General features: G+C 52.3%; 3 protein-coding genes across 3 annotated transcripts in view; 1 reads left to right on the top strand and 2 right to left on the bottom strand.

Annotated features, from left to right (window-relative positions):
* STK4 (serine/threonine kinase 4) overlaps nt 1-15,366 on the bottom strand; it is a 279,445-nt gene that overhangs the window by 131,854 nt on the left and 132,225 nt on the right. The gene's annotated exons all lie outside the window — the stretch shown is intronic.
* LOC130607504 (neuritin-like) lies at nt 311-4,121 on the top strand. Its single transcript, XM_057424646.1, has 3 exons — nt 311-355; nt 817-964; nt 3,765-4,121. The coding sequence occupies exons 1-3, from the start codon at nt 313-315 to the stop codon at nt 3,988-3,990; spliced, it is 417 nt and encodes a 138-aa protein (XP_057280629.1). The 5' UTR covers nt 311-312; the 3' UTR covers nt 3,991-4,121.
* On the bottom strand, nt 8,246-10,404 carry SYS1 (SYS1 golgi trafficking protein). Its single transcript, XM_057424645.1, has 3 exons — nt 10,198-10,404; nt 9,627-9,694; nt 8,246-9,081 (listed from the first exon to the last, which is right to left on the bottom strand). Exons 1-3 carry the CDS (start codon nt 10,357-10,359, stop codon nt 8,841-8,843), a joined length of 471 nt encoding a protein of 156 aa, XP_057280628.1. The 5' UTR covers nt 10,360-10,404; the 3' UTR covers nt 8,246-8,840.

Raw genomic sequence — 15,366 nt, 5'->3', positions numbered from 1 at the left:
CCATGGGGCCCTGGATGCGTGGTACAGGGCATGGGGAGCCGCGGGCACTGGCAGTGAGTCCCGAGGGGATGCGATGCTGTGAGATCCAGGGGTGCAGGATGCAGCGGCGGTGGGGGGCGGGGGGTGCGTGTGGGTACGGGGCTGCCCCCAGGTGCTCGTTAGCCGCGGCCCAGCCCCCTCCTTAATTAATTAGCCTGAGCCGCTCATTAGCGGTCCTTGGGGCCGGGCGCCCTCTCCGCGCAGGCGGGCGGGCAGCGCTGCCAGCCATGGGGATACCGGCAGCGGCTGGAGCAGGGCTGGCGCCGCGGAGGGATGGGGCAGCGGTGGGGCACGGCCGTGCTGCTCCTCGCCATGGGTAAGGTTGTCCCGGGGGGGGGCAGTGCCCCGGCGGAGGTTCGGGGGCGCTTCCCAGGTGGCATCCGGAGTGCGATGCGGGCTCCCTTTCTTTCCCTTCTCCCTCCCTCCTTTTCTTCTTTTGGGGCCGGTGCCGTTTGTCTCTCCCAGGTGGGTCCTGGCTGCCGGTGCTGAGCTGCTCTCTGCCCGGGGTGCTGGTGCTGGGGCACCCCAAGTGTCCTCACGTGGGCTCCCTGCCCTGGCAGAGCGGCTCCTTCAGGCTCTCTGCACTTGCAGGCAGGGCTGGGGATGGGTGAGGGTCGGTGCACGGGTTGTGTGTGTCCCACGTGGAGGGGGGTGGTGGGTGTTACAGTGCCCGGGTGGCAGTGGCACTGGTCCGGGGCTGCCCATGTCACCGCGGGAAGGAGGCGAGCCCTGTCCCCAAAGGTTGGGGTGCTCACACCGACCCCTCGCTGGCTGCAGGGCACCTTGCTGGGCTGCTGGCATCGGGCACTGCCTGCACCAACATTTACCAAGGCTTTTCAGACTGCGTCCTCAAGCTGGGGAAGAATATGGCTACGTATGAGGAGGCAGATGGCATCGAGCTGCAGGGGCTGCACCGAGTCTGTGGGTGAGTACAGCCTCATGCCGGGACCTCCTGCGTGTCCCACCTCCGGGGTTATCTATGGCACACGTCCAGTGTGGCTTCTGGGCATTGCCCCTGTGCTAGAGGCTGCTGTCTGAAGTCTCCTGAACGCTCCCCAGCTTGCTCTAGTTTCAGACAGAGCTGGTGGGCTCCATCCACCCATCTGCTGCTCAGCTCCAGCTGGGCAATAGCTCCAAACTGCAGGATTCATCCTGCGACCCCCTCCCTGCACACCCACAGCCGGGAGGAGCAAGGCTGCTGGGATCCAACCCCTTCTGCTCCCCTGGGAAGTCTCCCTTGGGACTCTGGTTTCATCCAGCAACTCGCCCATGGCTGCGGTGTCCCGGGGTCCAGCGGGGAGCAGCCTGCACCCAGCCTCCAGTTGGATCCTCCAGCCTGAACCAAGCCTTTTACCTCCCTGCCAAGAGCCTTCATCTTTCTGGCTGGAATTTGCCTCTCCTCTGGTTTTGGTGAGTTTGTAGCAAGTGTCCCAAGGTCAGAGCATTGGGAGGACATTCATCAGCACAGCGGTAGTAGTGGAGTTGGGTAAGGAGGAGTGGTGTGGGGCAGGTTCGGGAAAGGTCTGCTTGAAAAGCAGAAGCAGTGGGGCCGGGAGTGGGGAGCAAGGGAAAGGTGGATATAAAATGCTTGTGGAGATAAACGGGGCAGCTCTGTGTCCCCAGCAGTGAGTTGTGAGCAGTGAAAAGGAGATGGAAGGAAATGCAGACAGCAGTTAAAGGAAAACCCACATGCCTTGGGGGGTGGAATCCTGCCAGGGAGAGGCAGAGGGTGCAGTGCCCTCTGGGTCAGGCTTTCCAAGCTGCCTAAAGCTGCCCTGGGCTGCAGGGGAAGGCATTGCCCTCAGCCACGGGATGGAGGCTCTGGATGTGCTCCTCGGGCTGGGCAGAGCTGGCTGGTGTGGATGGGGCTGTGGCAGGGCAGGAGCATCTGGGATGGGGCAGTCAGTGGAGGCGGATGGGATGATGCTGCCGAGGTAAGTGGAAGGTCCCCAACCCTCCTGCCTGACTTTGGTTATTGCCAGTGTGGAAACCATTCCCTTTGGTTTTCTTTGTTTCCAAGTTTTTCTCTCTTTGAACAAACCCTTTTGCTCAAGGCGAATGGAAAGCTAACTACTCGCCATTATTTTTAAACGTATTTTGTTCATGCATTCCTGTGCCAGCAAATGTGCCTGGCACTCGAAGGTTGGTTGTGACCTGCTCTATTCCCCCATCGCCATGGGACAGTCCTAGTTCAGGATTAACAGCTTCCATGGGGCATGACTGAAGGCAGGGTTGAAATTGGAACTGCTCTGGTTTGGGCTGCAGTACACTTGCCTGGAAATGTGGCTTCCTGGTGTTAGGAAACAACAGAGCGTGCAGTGTGTGCCATGGCTGACTGCTGGAGGGCGATTCCTCTGCTGAAGCTCACATAAAATGTGTGAGTTGAGGGGTTTTTGCAGGCTCTGGGGCACTAACAACCTCAGAGCAGGTCCTGGGATCTTCCCCGCTGACAGGGTTGGGGCTCTGCACCCCTCGGATGTGCCAGCTTCTCCCACTGGTCCTGGTGCATGGCTAGCCAGGGTTGTGGCTGGAGGCAAAGGTTGATGATGTCCCAGCTTCCTGCCAGGAAATGTTTCTGAATTATTAGCTTTTAACCTCAGCTTTCTCCACTGCTGTCTGCTTTCCTGCCATGGTTCCTGCTGAGGGACTGTGGGAGAGGGATGGATGCAGAGCTGGGAGCCAGCGTGGGGTGCCTACAGCCTGCCTGGCTGAGCAGATGGAGGCTGTGAAGGGTGAAACTCTGGGAATTGCCATCCTGGCTGACAGCAGAACCAGGCAGGAACTGTCATCCCCCTTCTGCCCCCAGCCATCCTTTGCCTGAGAGGTTTAACTCTCACTTGGCAGAGCCGCCTTCTGCTGCGGCTGCAGGTCGGGTGTGAGTGCAGAGGTTACCCGGGTTGGCACCAGCTTTTCTTACAGTCTGGGATATTTATTCTGCCCCAGTGGCTCCGTTTAATGAACTCCTTCACAGCTGGTGTTCTGACGCAAGCCCCGGGAGGAGAACTAAGCAGAGGGCTGGGGTCTGCCTGGCATGTCCAGCACAGGGCACGTGGGACAAAACCGAGATGTTCCTTTCCCATGTGCAGAATCCCTGCTCGGCTGCATCCCCTTTCCGAGGGGTGGCATGTGTGCCTGGTGTCCTGGTGGCACAGGGAAGGTGGCAGAGCAATTGCTCCTGTCCTGTATGCAGTCCCCAGCTGCAGGAATATTGTGGCTCAAAGGTGGTGCCCAGCCCCAGCAAAAGGAGGGACAGGAAAAGAGAAGTGGAGGGAGAGCAAGGGCAGCCTGCTGGGACTTGGGGATGCTGCTCATGGCTGGTCCCTGCCTTGCCCTGTTGCTCCAAAGCAGCTGCAGTAAAAACATGCTTTTGCAAAGCTCTTTTCAGGTAAAAGAAACTCCTTTTTTTTCAAAGAAGTTATGGGGGTAAGGTTAGTGGCAAGCGTCACATTGGGGCCTTATCTGTGCCTTGGAGAAGTCTTTATTTTGCAGGAGAAGCACTTCCAGAGGAGGGGATGGCCTGTGACTTGCAGAGTATGAGGAAAAGGCATGAAATGATTTCTGTGTTCTGAGGTTTGGGGTTTTAGCCAAGATGCTCTGGGAGACAGTGGAGGGGATGGGTAGTCTGGGACGCTTGCACAAAGCACAGGGGGAAGCAGGGACCTGCTCAGCATCTTGCTGCTGTTCTAGTCCAAAGGGGCTGATGATGCCGTGTTCCCTGGCTGCAGGTACTGGGATGAATTTCATGCGTGTGCGCTGACGGCGCTCTGGGAGTGCCAGAAGGAAGCAGCAGCCATCTGGGAGATGCTGAGAACGGAGTCTCGGAAAATCAAATTTCAAGGCAGTTTGTTTGAGCTCTGCAGCCCCAGCACTGCCCAGAGCCTTGCCTGGACCCGTGTTCCAAACGTTTCCATCCTCGGTATCCCCCTCATCGTCACTTGGCTGAACTTATGAACTGGAGCTCTGTGAGTATCACAACAGAGGTGGTGGCAGTGTGTGTTGTGGCATCTTCCTGATCACCTTTCCAAACCTTTGAGGAATACACTGTGTGGTGCTCAGTGAACACGTGGCTCCATCCTGCGCCTGTGAGACATGGAATTGCTTGGCAGCGTCTCCTGGGTTTTGCTGTTCCTCTGTAATTTGGAGTAAGGCCTTTCCCCTTCTGCCTCAAGGCAGGGACAGATCTGGCAGACTGCAGAATTTGGGAACTTGCAGATATGGGGCAGAGGATGTGGAGAAAAAGGATAAATTGGTTCTGAACTCTGGATGCTTTTGCATTCTTCCGTGGCTGCTGGAAGGAAACCTGTTTGCTTTGCTGACTCTTTCCACCAGATCAACTCTCCAGGTTTTTGATTTGGGCACTGAAACCAAGATGGGAATCTTCACTGCTGACTTGTGAGGGGCAGGGGATGGTGTACATGCAGTTAAAGGCAGAAATGAGACCTTGCCTCCATGTACTGTCCCTTTTAATTTGAGGATGTGGTGAAACCCCTGCATTCCCATGTATCTAATCACAGGTGCATGATGTCTTCTCTTGCATGCATCTGGATTCCTGAGTAACTCCTGTGTTATGTGTAAATCCCTTTTCTAAGGAAATAGAGGGCAAAAATATTTGGGGGGGGGGGGGGGGAGTGGCGTGAAGGAATGTCAAGCTAGGATAGAGGACTTCTAGCAACTCTTTTGCTTTAAAGCTTTCCCCAAGGTACCTGTAAGCAGCTCTGTGGGTGCCAGTGTAATTCCAGAGTATTAAAGTTTGTTGTAGAGCCTACAGCGTGGGAGAAGGTATTTGTCCTGGCTCTTGTCTTCCCTTGTCTCCTTTGCAGCTCAGGGCATTGCTAGCTTTGCAGCTTCAGTACAAGCACAAAAGTATTTGCAACAGAGAGGGGCTCGCAAGTGGTTCCTGGGTATGTTGGGAAAACACCACATTATTGGGCAGTACAAGGCAGTTCGGTGTTTGAGGATGCTGCTGAAGCTCTGTGCCCTGCCTGGCTGCACAGCCCATAGGAGCTATGCCTTGCAGAGTATTTCAGGCTGCCTTTCACACATCAATTTGGCTGTTTCCACAGAGCATTTGCCCCCTTCCCAGGGCACTTGCTTTGTCTTTGCTATGGGGCAGGCAGCCACCCTGTGTGGAGCTGGGCATGCTCATGGCTCCACATGCTCCTGAGAAACGTTGAACAAGGACCTTGTGCTGATGGTTTGAGCACTGCCCACCATGGGAGTGGGCACAGCAGTACATGACATCACCCATAAATGATAAGGACATTCTGAAATGGTGTCCCAAAACCTGAAAACGTGCTTTACAGTGTGAGCAGGTAATCTGAGGCCCTGCTAGTTCCAGAGATCCCACTGGATGTATTGTAGGCATGTGGGCAAGCTCCTACAGCAAAGGATCTTCCTGCCAATAGTGGTGTTGGGTTATACTGCTCTCACTTGGCATTCACGTGTTCTTCCTTTTACCTTCCCTATCACTTAACTCTGCTCCTGCAGCAGCAGGAGGGAGTGAATAAATTGAGGCAAATTCCAAGAAGTCAGTCGAGGAGCAGCTGGTGTTCAAACAGCACTTCAACATGAGGCATCTGGGCTCTCCAGAGACAGCAGAGCTGTTAGGGATGTACTCGGCATCTCGGGCCCAAAGTCTTACGAGAAGCAGTGGAGAAAGGGTAAAGCAGAGCACTGCAAAACCTGGAGTGAAAGAAACACTTTGGGTTTTGTTCTTATTCCATTCCAACAGCAGTGTGTGCTCTTTGATCCTGTTCCCCACTTCCCATTCTCTCTTCTCCTGCCTGTGGCTTGCACTGGGGAAAGCTGAAGCAGGTGGGTACTGGGTATAACCAAGTCTGGAGTCCTTTGGATCCAAATGCTGTACCTGCTCTTTGTTCGGAATAGGTGTTTAATGCCCTTAGGAAAAGAAATCAGCACAGCCACCCAAAATCCCACAACTCTTGGCTTCTCCTTGGATTTGGCAACTTTTTCTCTGTTAAAAATTCCTACTTCTAAACAGCTTTGGGGAAGGGGAATACGGAAGTCTCAGCAGAGATATCCAAGAAGTCTTTCTGCAGAGCCATGGATGCAAATAGCTGACACTGTTGCTGTCTCTAAGAAGAGCAGGTGTTGGGGCATATCTTCCCTGGAAGAAAATCCCTCATCTATTGCACACAGAACCCAAAGATTTATTAAGAAACAAAGACCATCTGCCACTGTTCTGGCATAGAGCAGAGGATTGGTTTTTTTTAAGCCAAAGGTGCTTCTAAATGTGGCTGAAAGCACGTGAGTGAAAATTGGGTATCTCACTATGAGAGTGATGAATTTCAGAGCCTCCCTCCTCAATCAGTATTTCAGTTTTAGCACAACTTCTACAATTACAGTAGCTTTCCTTGAAAAAGCAGTACTATACAGACTCAGCCCTCATAGGCAGTCAGCAGGCTTTCAGAAAGCGTTTCGGATCTTATAGCGCTGCTGACCCACTGCAGCTTGTTGGATGTCCCACAGCCTGGCATTTGTCAAGGATTCTTCCTGTGGCCTTGTCCTGAGTTTCTCCAGATTACAAAGATGACCCCAGACTTCCTGCCTTGCAATGGAGGCTGCTGAAGCACTCAGAGCATACCTCATGTATTCAGGGAGTAAGGGGGTGTTCCTTGGTCTGCAGTTTTCGTGTCTGTTCTTAAAGGAGAGCCAATCTGATCTCACAGCAGCTCTGGGATCAGCTGCCCATTCTCCTTGAACAAATGGGATGAATGTGGCTTTCCCTTTTGCACTCATAGTCACTGTAATTAATCAGCTTCCACTTGCCTAAAGAACACAGGAGTTCCACTGTGCTGTGGTGTTGAGCCTTGAATTAAATCTGCAAACTCTCCCTGTGCAGGACTACTTCTCAACAATAGCAACAAAAACCAGAAGAGGACAAAATGACCCTGAAACAGCCTTAAAATACCACTGACACCAAGACAGTGTTTGTCTGCCCCGAGGCGGAGTGTGCCCTTTGCTCTCCCCGATGCCAATAGCACCCTGCTCACTGCTCTTTTCCGAAGGAGATACTGGCACCTACTGGAAGTCCAGTTTATATCCAGGCTGAAGGCGACTGGAAGCCAGGCAAGAATCCTTGCGTACGAGAAACAGGGTTTTGAGGAGGGATGAACTGTGTTGCTGACTGCACAGCAGACCTGCAGGGGAAGCCCTCGGAAGAGACCTCTGGGTGTCCCTCCAGCAAGGGCGTCCCTCCAGCAAGCGCTGGCTCCTGCCCAGAAAGAAACTTGCATCAAGTCTTTCCTCTGAAAGATTCAAACTGTGCTTGAAGGGGCTTTTGGGTAGGAAAAGGTCCTGGTGTAATCCCAGAGTGTAAAAAAAGTTCTGTCTAAATAAATGTAACCGGCAATCCTCCTCTGCAGCACAGCTGCCAAGTATTTAAAACATCAGGATGTTATCCTGCCTTAATTTACAGGATCTGAGTAAGAGAGCCAGAATTGAAATACAGCTCCCCCAGTAACAAAAGCCAAAAGAGCAGCTTCAAAGAGCTTATCAACTTGTGCATCTCAAATCATCCCACCACTTTTCAACAAGGTGAATTAGCAAATAACTCCCTCAAATTAACACTTATTAACATACAAAGGAAAGTTATTGCAGCAAGATGCTGCACAGAAGAAAAATCTGTCTTCAGAAGTGGATTTGCCCTCACTGGGGACTGCACAAACTGGCCACCCCTCAGCGGAAACCAGGCAGGATACAGGTCTGCAGGATCTCGAGGAACCATCCAGCTCTGGCCCCTTGGCAGTAAGAGGGTGTCCCTGCCTGCCCACAGGTAATGCTTTTTTGCAGTGTCTCTAACTATAGGCACATCCTGTTATTGTGAGGAACAAGCAGCAGCCTTACATTTAACTAAACATCACCTCTGCCAGACCAGATCTGTTGCTAGACTTCTGCAGCCTGCCAGGAAGAGCAGCATGGCCATGGGCTGAACATGTGGAGACCCTGGACTGGCCAATATTCCTCCTGAAGTGAGGGTTATGCTGCTGACCTCCAGCACAGCACTCGCTGATGTCTTCATTTTGGAGCAGAGGTATGAAACAGCTGTTGTAGGAATTTTTGTGTCCTAGAGTGGGCATTTTACAGCCACGTGTTCTCTGGCTGTATCCTTCTGTTGCCATGACACAGACACTCAAGGTGTCCTTGAAGTGCTCAGCTTCCCAGGAGAACAGTAACATGCTCACAGCAACATAATATTTTTATTATTACAAAAGATTTCTTCAGCAAACTGCTGTCTGACATATCTCTATGTATTAAACATGGAAACAGCAAACATCCATCCAGCATTATAGGTTATTTAGGGTCTCAGCTGGTGATTTGGGTAAGTACAGCTATTTTCTTTCTCCCCATTCATTCACTTTGACTATTTTTCCTGGAAGCGACAGCTCCCAGCCTTGCTGCTCACTGTGCAGCTCCTCCAAGAAGAGCTGACCATTGCATTACCCATACAGGGCATTCCCACGTTTAGTTCCACATGCTCCTCACACATCAAGTTTTGCTACCTGACTTTGAACAGTCTCATGAGCAAAGAGTTTAAGAGCACACTCGCCATACAGTCATATTAAATGCTTTGTGTTAGCAAAATAAACATCTGTTCCTCCCCTGCTGTTGACTGAGGCCAGAGGAGATGCTCACACTCATGCAGTCACCAAGGTCCCCCCAAAAAACCCCACCCAAGTCTAAACAGACCTGCTGTGCTTCTTCAGTGATGATTCTTGGGCATTAGATGCACTTGTGCTGGAAACAATAACATAATGCAGCATGTTGTTGCCAGAGCGAGTCTATACATTGGATTTGGGGGCAGAATTGAGGGGGATTTCTCTGAGTTCTATCCTCATGCAGAGGTACTCCCCGATGGCAGCCATCAGCGCGGTGCACACGATGTGCACCAGCCACCACGTCAGCGTGGAGGGAAAGTGCGAGTTATAAATCCAGCAGCCCAGAAGGTGGAAGAAGTGAACTGTGACTGTGAAATCCAGGCACTGCTTTCCTCGGCGGATGAAGTACAGCAAGCCCAAAGCACTGCAAAATAAACACGGAGATTAATAAAACTGTGCCATGCCTCTGGATGAGGGGATATAGCAAGAGCTATTAGCAGTTGTCAATGCAGGTTATTTAGCTGGTTTGAAGCTTCTTAAATATTTTAAGGATGGGTTGCTCCTGACCTTTTTCCAGGCTGCTGTAGCAAGACTTACAGGCTTACAGCTCTGTAATTACATGACGGCAGGGAAATGAGCTTTTAATGTAGAGAATGAGGCAGGAATTTTTAAATCCTGAATCTCTGCCCAGTGGCAGGAGAAAAAATACATTCTTGTTTATGGATAAGTATTTGCTGACATCCATTAATTCTAACTTCCAGTAAAATCTCTCACAGAAGCAAATCTTATTCCCAGCAGTGAAGTGTAATAACTTATTCAGGATCCCGAAAGTCAGGAGTCAGTAGCTCCCAACTGCCCTCAAGAGACACACTCAGTCAGGCACGGGGCTTTCAGGAGATGCTGAATTCTCTTAAAGTTTAATGTTAAGAAAGAACAAGACACAGGAGCTCCAGCTAGTTGCTGACTTACCAGGTGAGCGCATTGAGGACGAAAGCCATCATGGAGAGCCTCCCCGGCGGGGTTGAGAATCCTAAAATCTACATGGGACTATTAGTAGGAAACCACTGCACAAATCGCAGCCCACAGCAAGCAATCTCTTCCTGCGGCCCCACCGCACCGGCATGGCCCTGCACTGATTGGGATCTATGAGAGGAGCCCGAGCAGTTACAGCAGTCGTTCCAAGAGCTCTGTCCGGGGGTGCCTATAGAAAAGGGACGGGTCTGTTCCTGTGCCATCTACACAAGAGTGTGGAGGGGGGCTTGCATGTCCATACTGGGATCACCTGTGGGGGGATGCTGACTTTATACGGGGGGTACCTGTACAGGGTGTCTGCCTGCTGCGGGTACCGCCACACAGCAACGTGCTGGCTTTATAGCGGGGGCACCTCTACTGACCGAAGGGCCCTGCCTCCATCCTGGGGGCACCTACACCTGCAGCCGCTCTGTCTCTATCTGGGGGGGGCTGTCCCTAACGCCGGGGAACACCGCCCGCCCCCCCCCCCCCCCCCCCCCCCCCCCAGGCCCCCTCCCCGCGCCCTCACCTCGTCGCTGAAGATTTGGTGCAGGGAGGGCCCGGTGCTGCCCAGGGTGCCGAGGAGGGCGAGCCAGAGCCCGAGCGAGCTGTAGTACCCCGCCTGCAGCAGCACCATCTGCGCCACGATCAGCGCCGGGTCCCACACGTAGCTGCGGAACTGCGCCGCCATCGCCCGCCCGCCCCGGCGCGCCCGGAAGTGGCGGCCACCCCCGCGCAGCAGCGCCCCCTAGCGCAGTGGAGGGCCTCTTCGGGAGCTAACCCTTTATCCCCGGCCCTGGCCCTGGCCCTGACCCCGAGCCCGGGCCGCGGCATGGCGGGCAGCGGAGGGCACCGAGCCGGGGAGCCGCTGCTCCAGCCCTCCCTGCACGGCAGGTAAGAACCAGGGAGCCGAGCCCGCTGGTTAACTCGGCCCGGAGGAGCCCGGCAGGCCTCGCCTCAGCGACTGGGCCTTGGGCAGTGGCAGAGGTATCGCTGCGGGCGCAGAGCGGGCTGCGGTGGAGGGCACGGCACGGCTTTGGTTCGTGGCACAGGAGCCAGCCCCCGAGCTCGTGCTGGCAGGCTCCGGGCTTTGCCCATCTCTGCACAGGGCTGACACGGGTTTGTTTCAGTGGGCCCTGGGCTGCGGCAATAGCAGCGTGAGCAGCAGGTCAGGGGAGGGATTCCCCCCCTCTGCTGCGCACTGGGGGGACCCCCCCTGCAGTCCTGATCCGGCTCTGCGGCAACAGCACAAGAGTGGAGCTGCTGGAGTGAGGCCAGAGGAGGCCACGGAGCTGCTGCGAGGGCTGGAGCAGCTCTGCTCTGGAGCCAGGCTGAGAGAGCTGGGCTGGGGCAGCCTGGAGAAGAGAAGGCTCCTGAAGGGGAGACCTGAGAGCAGCTCCAGTGCCTAAAGGGGCTGCAGGAAACCTGGAGAGGGGCTTGGGACAAGGGCCTGTAGGGACAGGCCAAGGGGAATGGCTTTAACCTGCCAGAGGGGAGACTGAGATGAGCTCTTAGGCAGAAGCTCTTCCCTGTGAGGGTGCTGAGGCACTGGCACAGGGTGCCCAGAGAAGCTGTGGCTGCCCCATCCCTGGCAGTGTTCAAGGCCAGGTTGGACACAGGGGCTTGGAGCAAGCTGCTCTAGTGGAAGGTGTCCCTGCCCGTGGCAGGGGGTTGAAACTGGACGAGCTTTAAGGTCCCTTCCAACCCAGACCAGTCTGTGACTATGATGATTCTGTTATTCAGTAATTTGTCTGAGCAGCCCTTGCTAGAAAGACACAAATATTGAACACAGAAGCAATGATTGTCCTGGGATATTTTGCTTTCATCTTCATGCCAGTTCCCATAGGTGCTGAAACTGTTGGTAGTTGCTGCAAAGAGGTACTTTTTTTAACTTTAGGCTGTAGGACACCAAGATGTTATTACAAGTACTGGTACACACTGGTGGCATCTTTCTGTTATTCTGCTGGTCATGGGTAGGGCTTGGCTTCTTTTGGGAAGTTTTTTCTGGTATGTGGTGGTTTCTTCTTTTTATGCCTCATGAAATGGGCAAGTGCCGGAGTCCCTCGTGCCCTGCTCTACTGTTCTGTGATCTGCTCTTGGCTGCTGGAGTTTGTTCTAGTGGCTTCAGTAAGCTGTCCTGCTCGCTTGGCTTCTGATGTGAGAATTGTGGCTACCTGAATGCTACAATCCCCAAGGCTTCATGGGACAACGGAGCTGGAAAAAGGAGAGGCAGTACCCCTGGGCTGCTCCGATGGCTGTGGGAGCTGCCACAGAGCTCTTGTTACTTGGAAAAGAGAGGAGGAGGGCAAAAGGGCAACCCAGCTTTTACAGGAGGTTGTAGACTCACATCACTTTTGGGTGTGGAATACTTCTAGCTATGGGAACTCAGATTATGATCTCTGACATTCATGACGTTTTTCCATGTTCCACTATGGGAAGTTCCCTGTGCCACTCTGCTGCGTGTTTTTCCTTCCTCGTTCTGTGGATGTCACGTGCCAAGGCAGGTTTGACACATTTTCCTCTCTGTTTCCAGACCTGCTCCTCCTAGAAAGGATTGTGCAAGTTAGAGGCTGCGTGTGATGGATGTGGGGCACTGCTGCTGAGTTCTTACTTGGCCCTTCAGAGAATTTGTCTTTGCAGAAGCTTTCAGCCTTAGCGCAGAACTGAACACTGGAAAATCCCAGCCCTGTGAGGGCTGTCTGCTGCCAGCGCATTGCTGAGCATGAACTGTGAGACTCAGCACTTCCTCTGTTAATTCTTAGTAGAAATTGGTATCTTTTCTTGAAATGTGCTGTGCTTGCCTCTCCAAGATGTGCAAGCCACAACTAAGAAAGTACTGTTCACTCCGTGTTTCCTTTTCAAGCTTTATAGGACTGTCTTCCCCTTTGCCACCAAAAACTGTTGGTTGGTTAGGCACAGATACTAAAACTCTCAAGCTTGTGGGAGGTAGGGGCTGTTGCTTTAATTGCTGGGTGTCTTTCCAAAGTCATCAGCAACGATATTTCTTATTTATCCAATAGTCCCTGGGGCCACAGGATAGGAGCTGGTGTTCTGGGAGGCACTGACTCAAATTCCTTCCAACTTCGAGACTCCTCCCTGCTTGCTTGCTGCCAATTGAGGGCAGCCCCGCTCAGCCTGGGAGTCCAGGCTCCCTCCCGCAGTGTGCCAGGACGGACGCAGTGAAGCGCTGTGGCATAAAGATGTTTGTGCTGCGACTCAGCTGCAGCGCGGTTCCCGAGTTCATTTCCTGGCTGACTCCATGAGGGCATGTGGCGTGGATTCGTCTGTCCCTCCTCTCCAGGCTCATCCCACTGAGGGGATCATGTCCTTCTCCTGGAAGTGGGGGTGTTCTCCTCACAGGGATCCTCGCCCCACTGCCCTGCTCTGTGGCAGGAGTTTGAAGTGGACCTGGAAAGCAAGCATTGGGGAAATAGCAGCAGTTTCAATTTTACTTCTCTTCCATTTTATTTCAAATGAAAGTGTGAGATGGCTGTGAAGGAAAGACGTGTTGAAGGGGAAAAGGATGTCAAAACACAGAGATCATGCTGCTGGCCTGGTTTCTGGTTAGAATGTCCCTTTTTAGCTAGTTGACTGTTGTGTGAGTGACATCTGCGTGTCGTGAGGAGCAGCAGGTGGAAGGAGAAGTGGCGATATGCCCAGGACATAGCAGATCCCTGGGAATGTACCCACGTCACATGCAACTACCGTGGTCACTTCTTTAAAAGGAGTGAGGAAAAATAATGCCCTATTTAGCCAGGGATTCTTTTCATAAGAAATAGCTATACAGGATGGTATTGTTTTTCCTCCTCGGGAAGGAGAAAAACAGGAAGCTGTTTATGTAGGTGATCCATAGTTTACCAGCTGGTGTCCAAAGGGCAGTGCTGCCTGAACTGACCTTTCCTGGGGTTCATTTCCCTTTTGCCAGACAGGTAGGATTTGTGCTAAGGAACAGTAAGGCTAGATGATCGTGAAGTCCTTCCAACCCTAACCATTCTATGATTTTCAGAATAACTTGGCCTTAAGTAGCTCAAAATGCAAGCTCAGAGTTTTCAGCCGTTCCTCTTCCTCCACCCGTGCAGTGTGCAGGTGTGTTTTCCCAAAGAGCTCAGTGTACTGAATGGAGTTAAGAGGTATTAAAACTCTACTTAAGGTTTCTTTCTGCTTGAGAATCCTGCTCTAAGCTCATTTTTGCCTGTAGGATCTGTGCTAAGGTTGGCTGAAGACTTTCTTTCCCTGGCTTAGTGCAGTAGCATTTATGATTTAGAATTGTCTAAAGAGCTCTGCATGTGGCCTTCTCAAGACATTTCTTGGTGTGTCATATAAAAATGTGATTCTCATCACCCTCCCAATGTATTGTATTTGGACTCCATTCTACTTCCAGCATGTTTGGGTCATGTATTGGGAACTGACAGGTCCTTATTTTTATTTTCAAAGCAACAATTGAGTAACTGTTGAACACTGGGTTGGGAACAATGGTAACCGGGCTGTGTTAGATCTCTGCCAACAGTAATTTTAAAATGGAGAAAGGAACTGACACACCTTGAATGTGAGAATTCATCACCCAGAACAAGCCTGTGGCTTTACATGTGCTTTATTGTAATTCTGCTTCTCTCACTTGAAGTGAGGTTACAGGAAAACCCATTCCACTTGTGCACTTTTTCTCTCTGGGCCTGTCTGTCCTGTTGCTCTCTGTGTGTGACATGCACCCATGATTCCAGAGAGAGGAGAATGTCAGCATTTTGAGAGGGGACATTTGAAGGGCAAAATGCAGCAAAATGAGGCTATTTTTTGTTTTGTGTTTACAGAGCCATATTATGACTTTTGTGGCTGCATTTCCTTTCATATGAATTCTTCCAAGATACAGTGGCAGAAAGCTTGTGTGTGTGTGTGTGAGGGAGGTGGATCTAATCAATGCTCTTTCAAAATGTCATTGGTAAAGTCACATAAATTTGTTCTCAAAGTTGGAAAGTACCTGAGGGTTGAGTTTAACTTTTTGTTTCCAGAAGCCCAAGGTTTCCATCTGTTTGCTTGAAGGCCTATGTGTGCAGTGTGACTTTGGTGCATAATCTGCATGTCCCTGGGCCAGGTAGGCAGACTGGCTCCTTTCTGTTCTACCAAAGCAGAAAGTCCCTTGGTGAGAAAATGCTGTCCTGTGCCATGCAGGGGGACTTCTTGGCGTGTGTCAGGAGGTGAGACAACCAGGAGGAGCACAGTGTAATGTGCGTGTTTGGAGAGGAAGTGAAGAAGCAAGTTAGCAGTGTTTGTAGCTGCAATAGAGTGATGGTTTTCAAAGCATCTTTGTGGTGGTTGCTTTACCTGGAAGGAGGTGTTGAGGAGTCACGGCCACATGCGCACAAATAACCGGTGCCATTTAGGGGGTTAGGGAGGAGTGGAGTAATTCTGGCCACCTTGTACTGCTGTCTCTCATCTGGCAGATGGTGCCATGGTATGGACCAGTCTTTAACAGTCAACACAGCCTCTCCATCACTCTTGTTCCTCTCCATCTTCTGCTGCCCACCTCTGCTGGCTCTCCAGAGCTGGAGACTTGCTGGGCTGGGCTTTCTGGCTGCACCAGGAGTGATTTGCATCAGTTCCTCTATGTAATGAAGTGAGGGTCATAAGGAAGGTTGTAACAGCACATATCCCTCCCTTGTGTCTTTGGTGGCCGTGGACGCTGAGGTGAACCGGAGGGTTAGTG

This window comes from Pezoporus wallicus, unplaced genomic scaffold, assembly GCF_028554395.1.
Source record: "Pezoporus wallicus isolate ANWC-B61680 ecotype Strahan unplaced genomic scaffold, APGP_CSIRO_Pwel_v1 contig_11996, whole genome shotgun sequence".
Lineage (NCBI taxonomy): Eukaryota > Metazoa > Chordata > Aves > Psittaciformes > Psittacidae > Pezoporus > Pezoporus wallicus.
The sequence above is the reverse complement of the archived record's forward strand: the minus strand, read 5'-3'. Positions and strand labels throughout refer to the sequence as shown.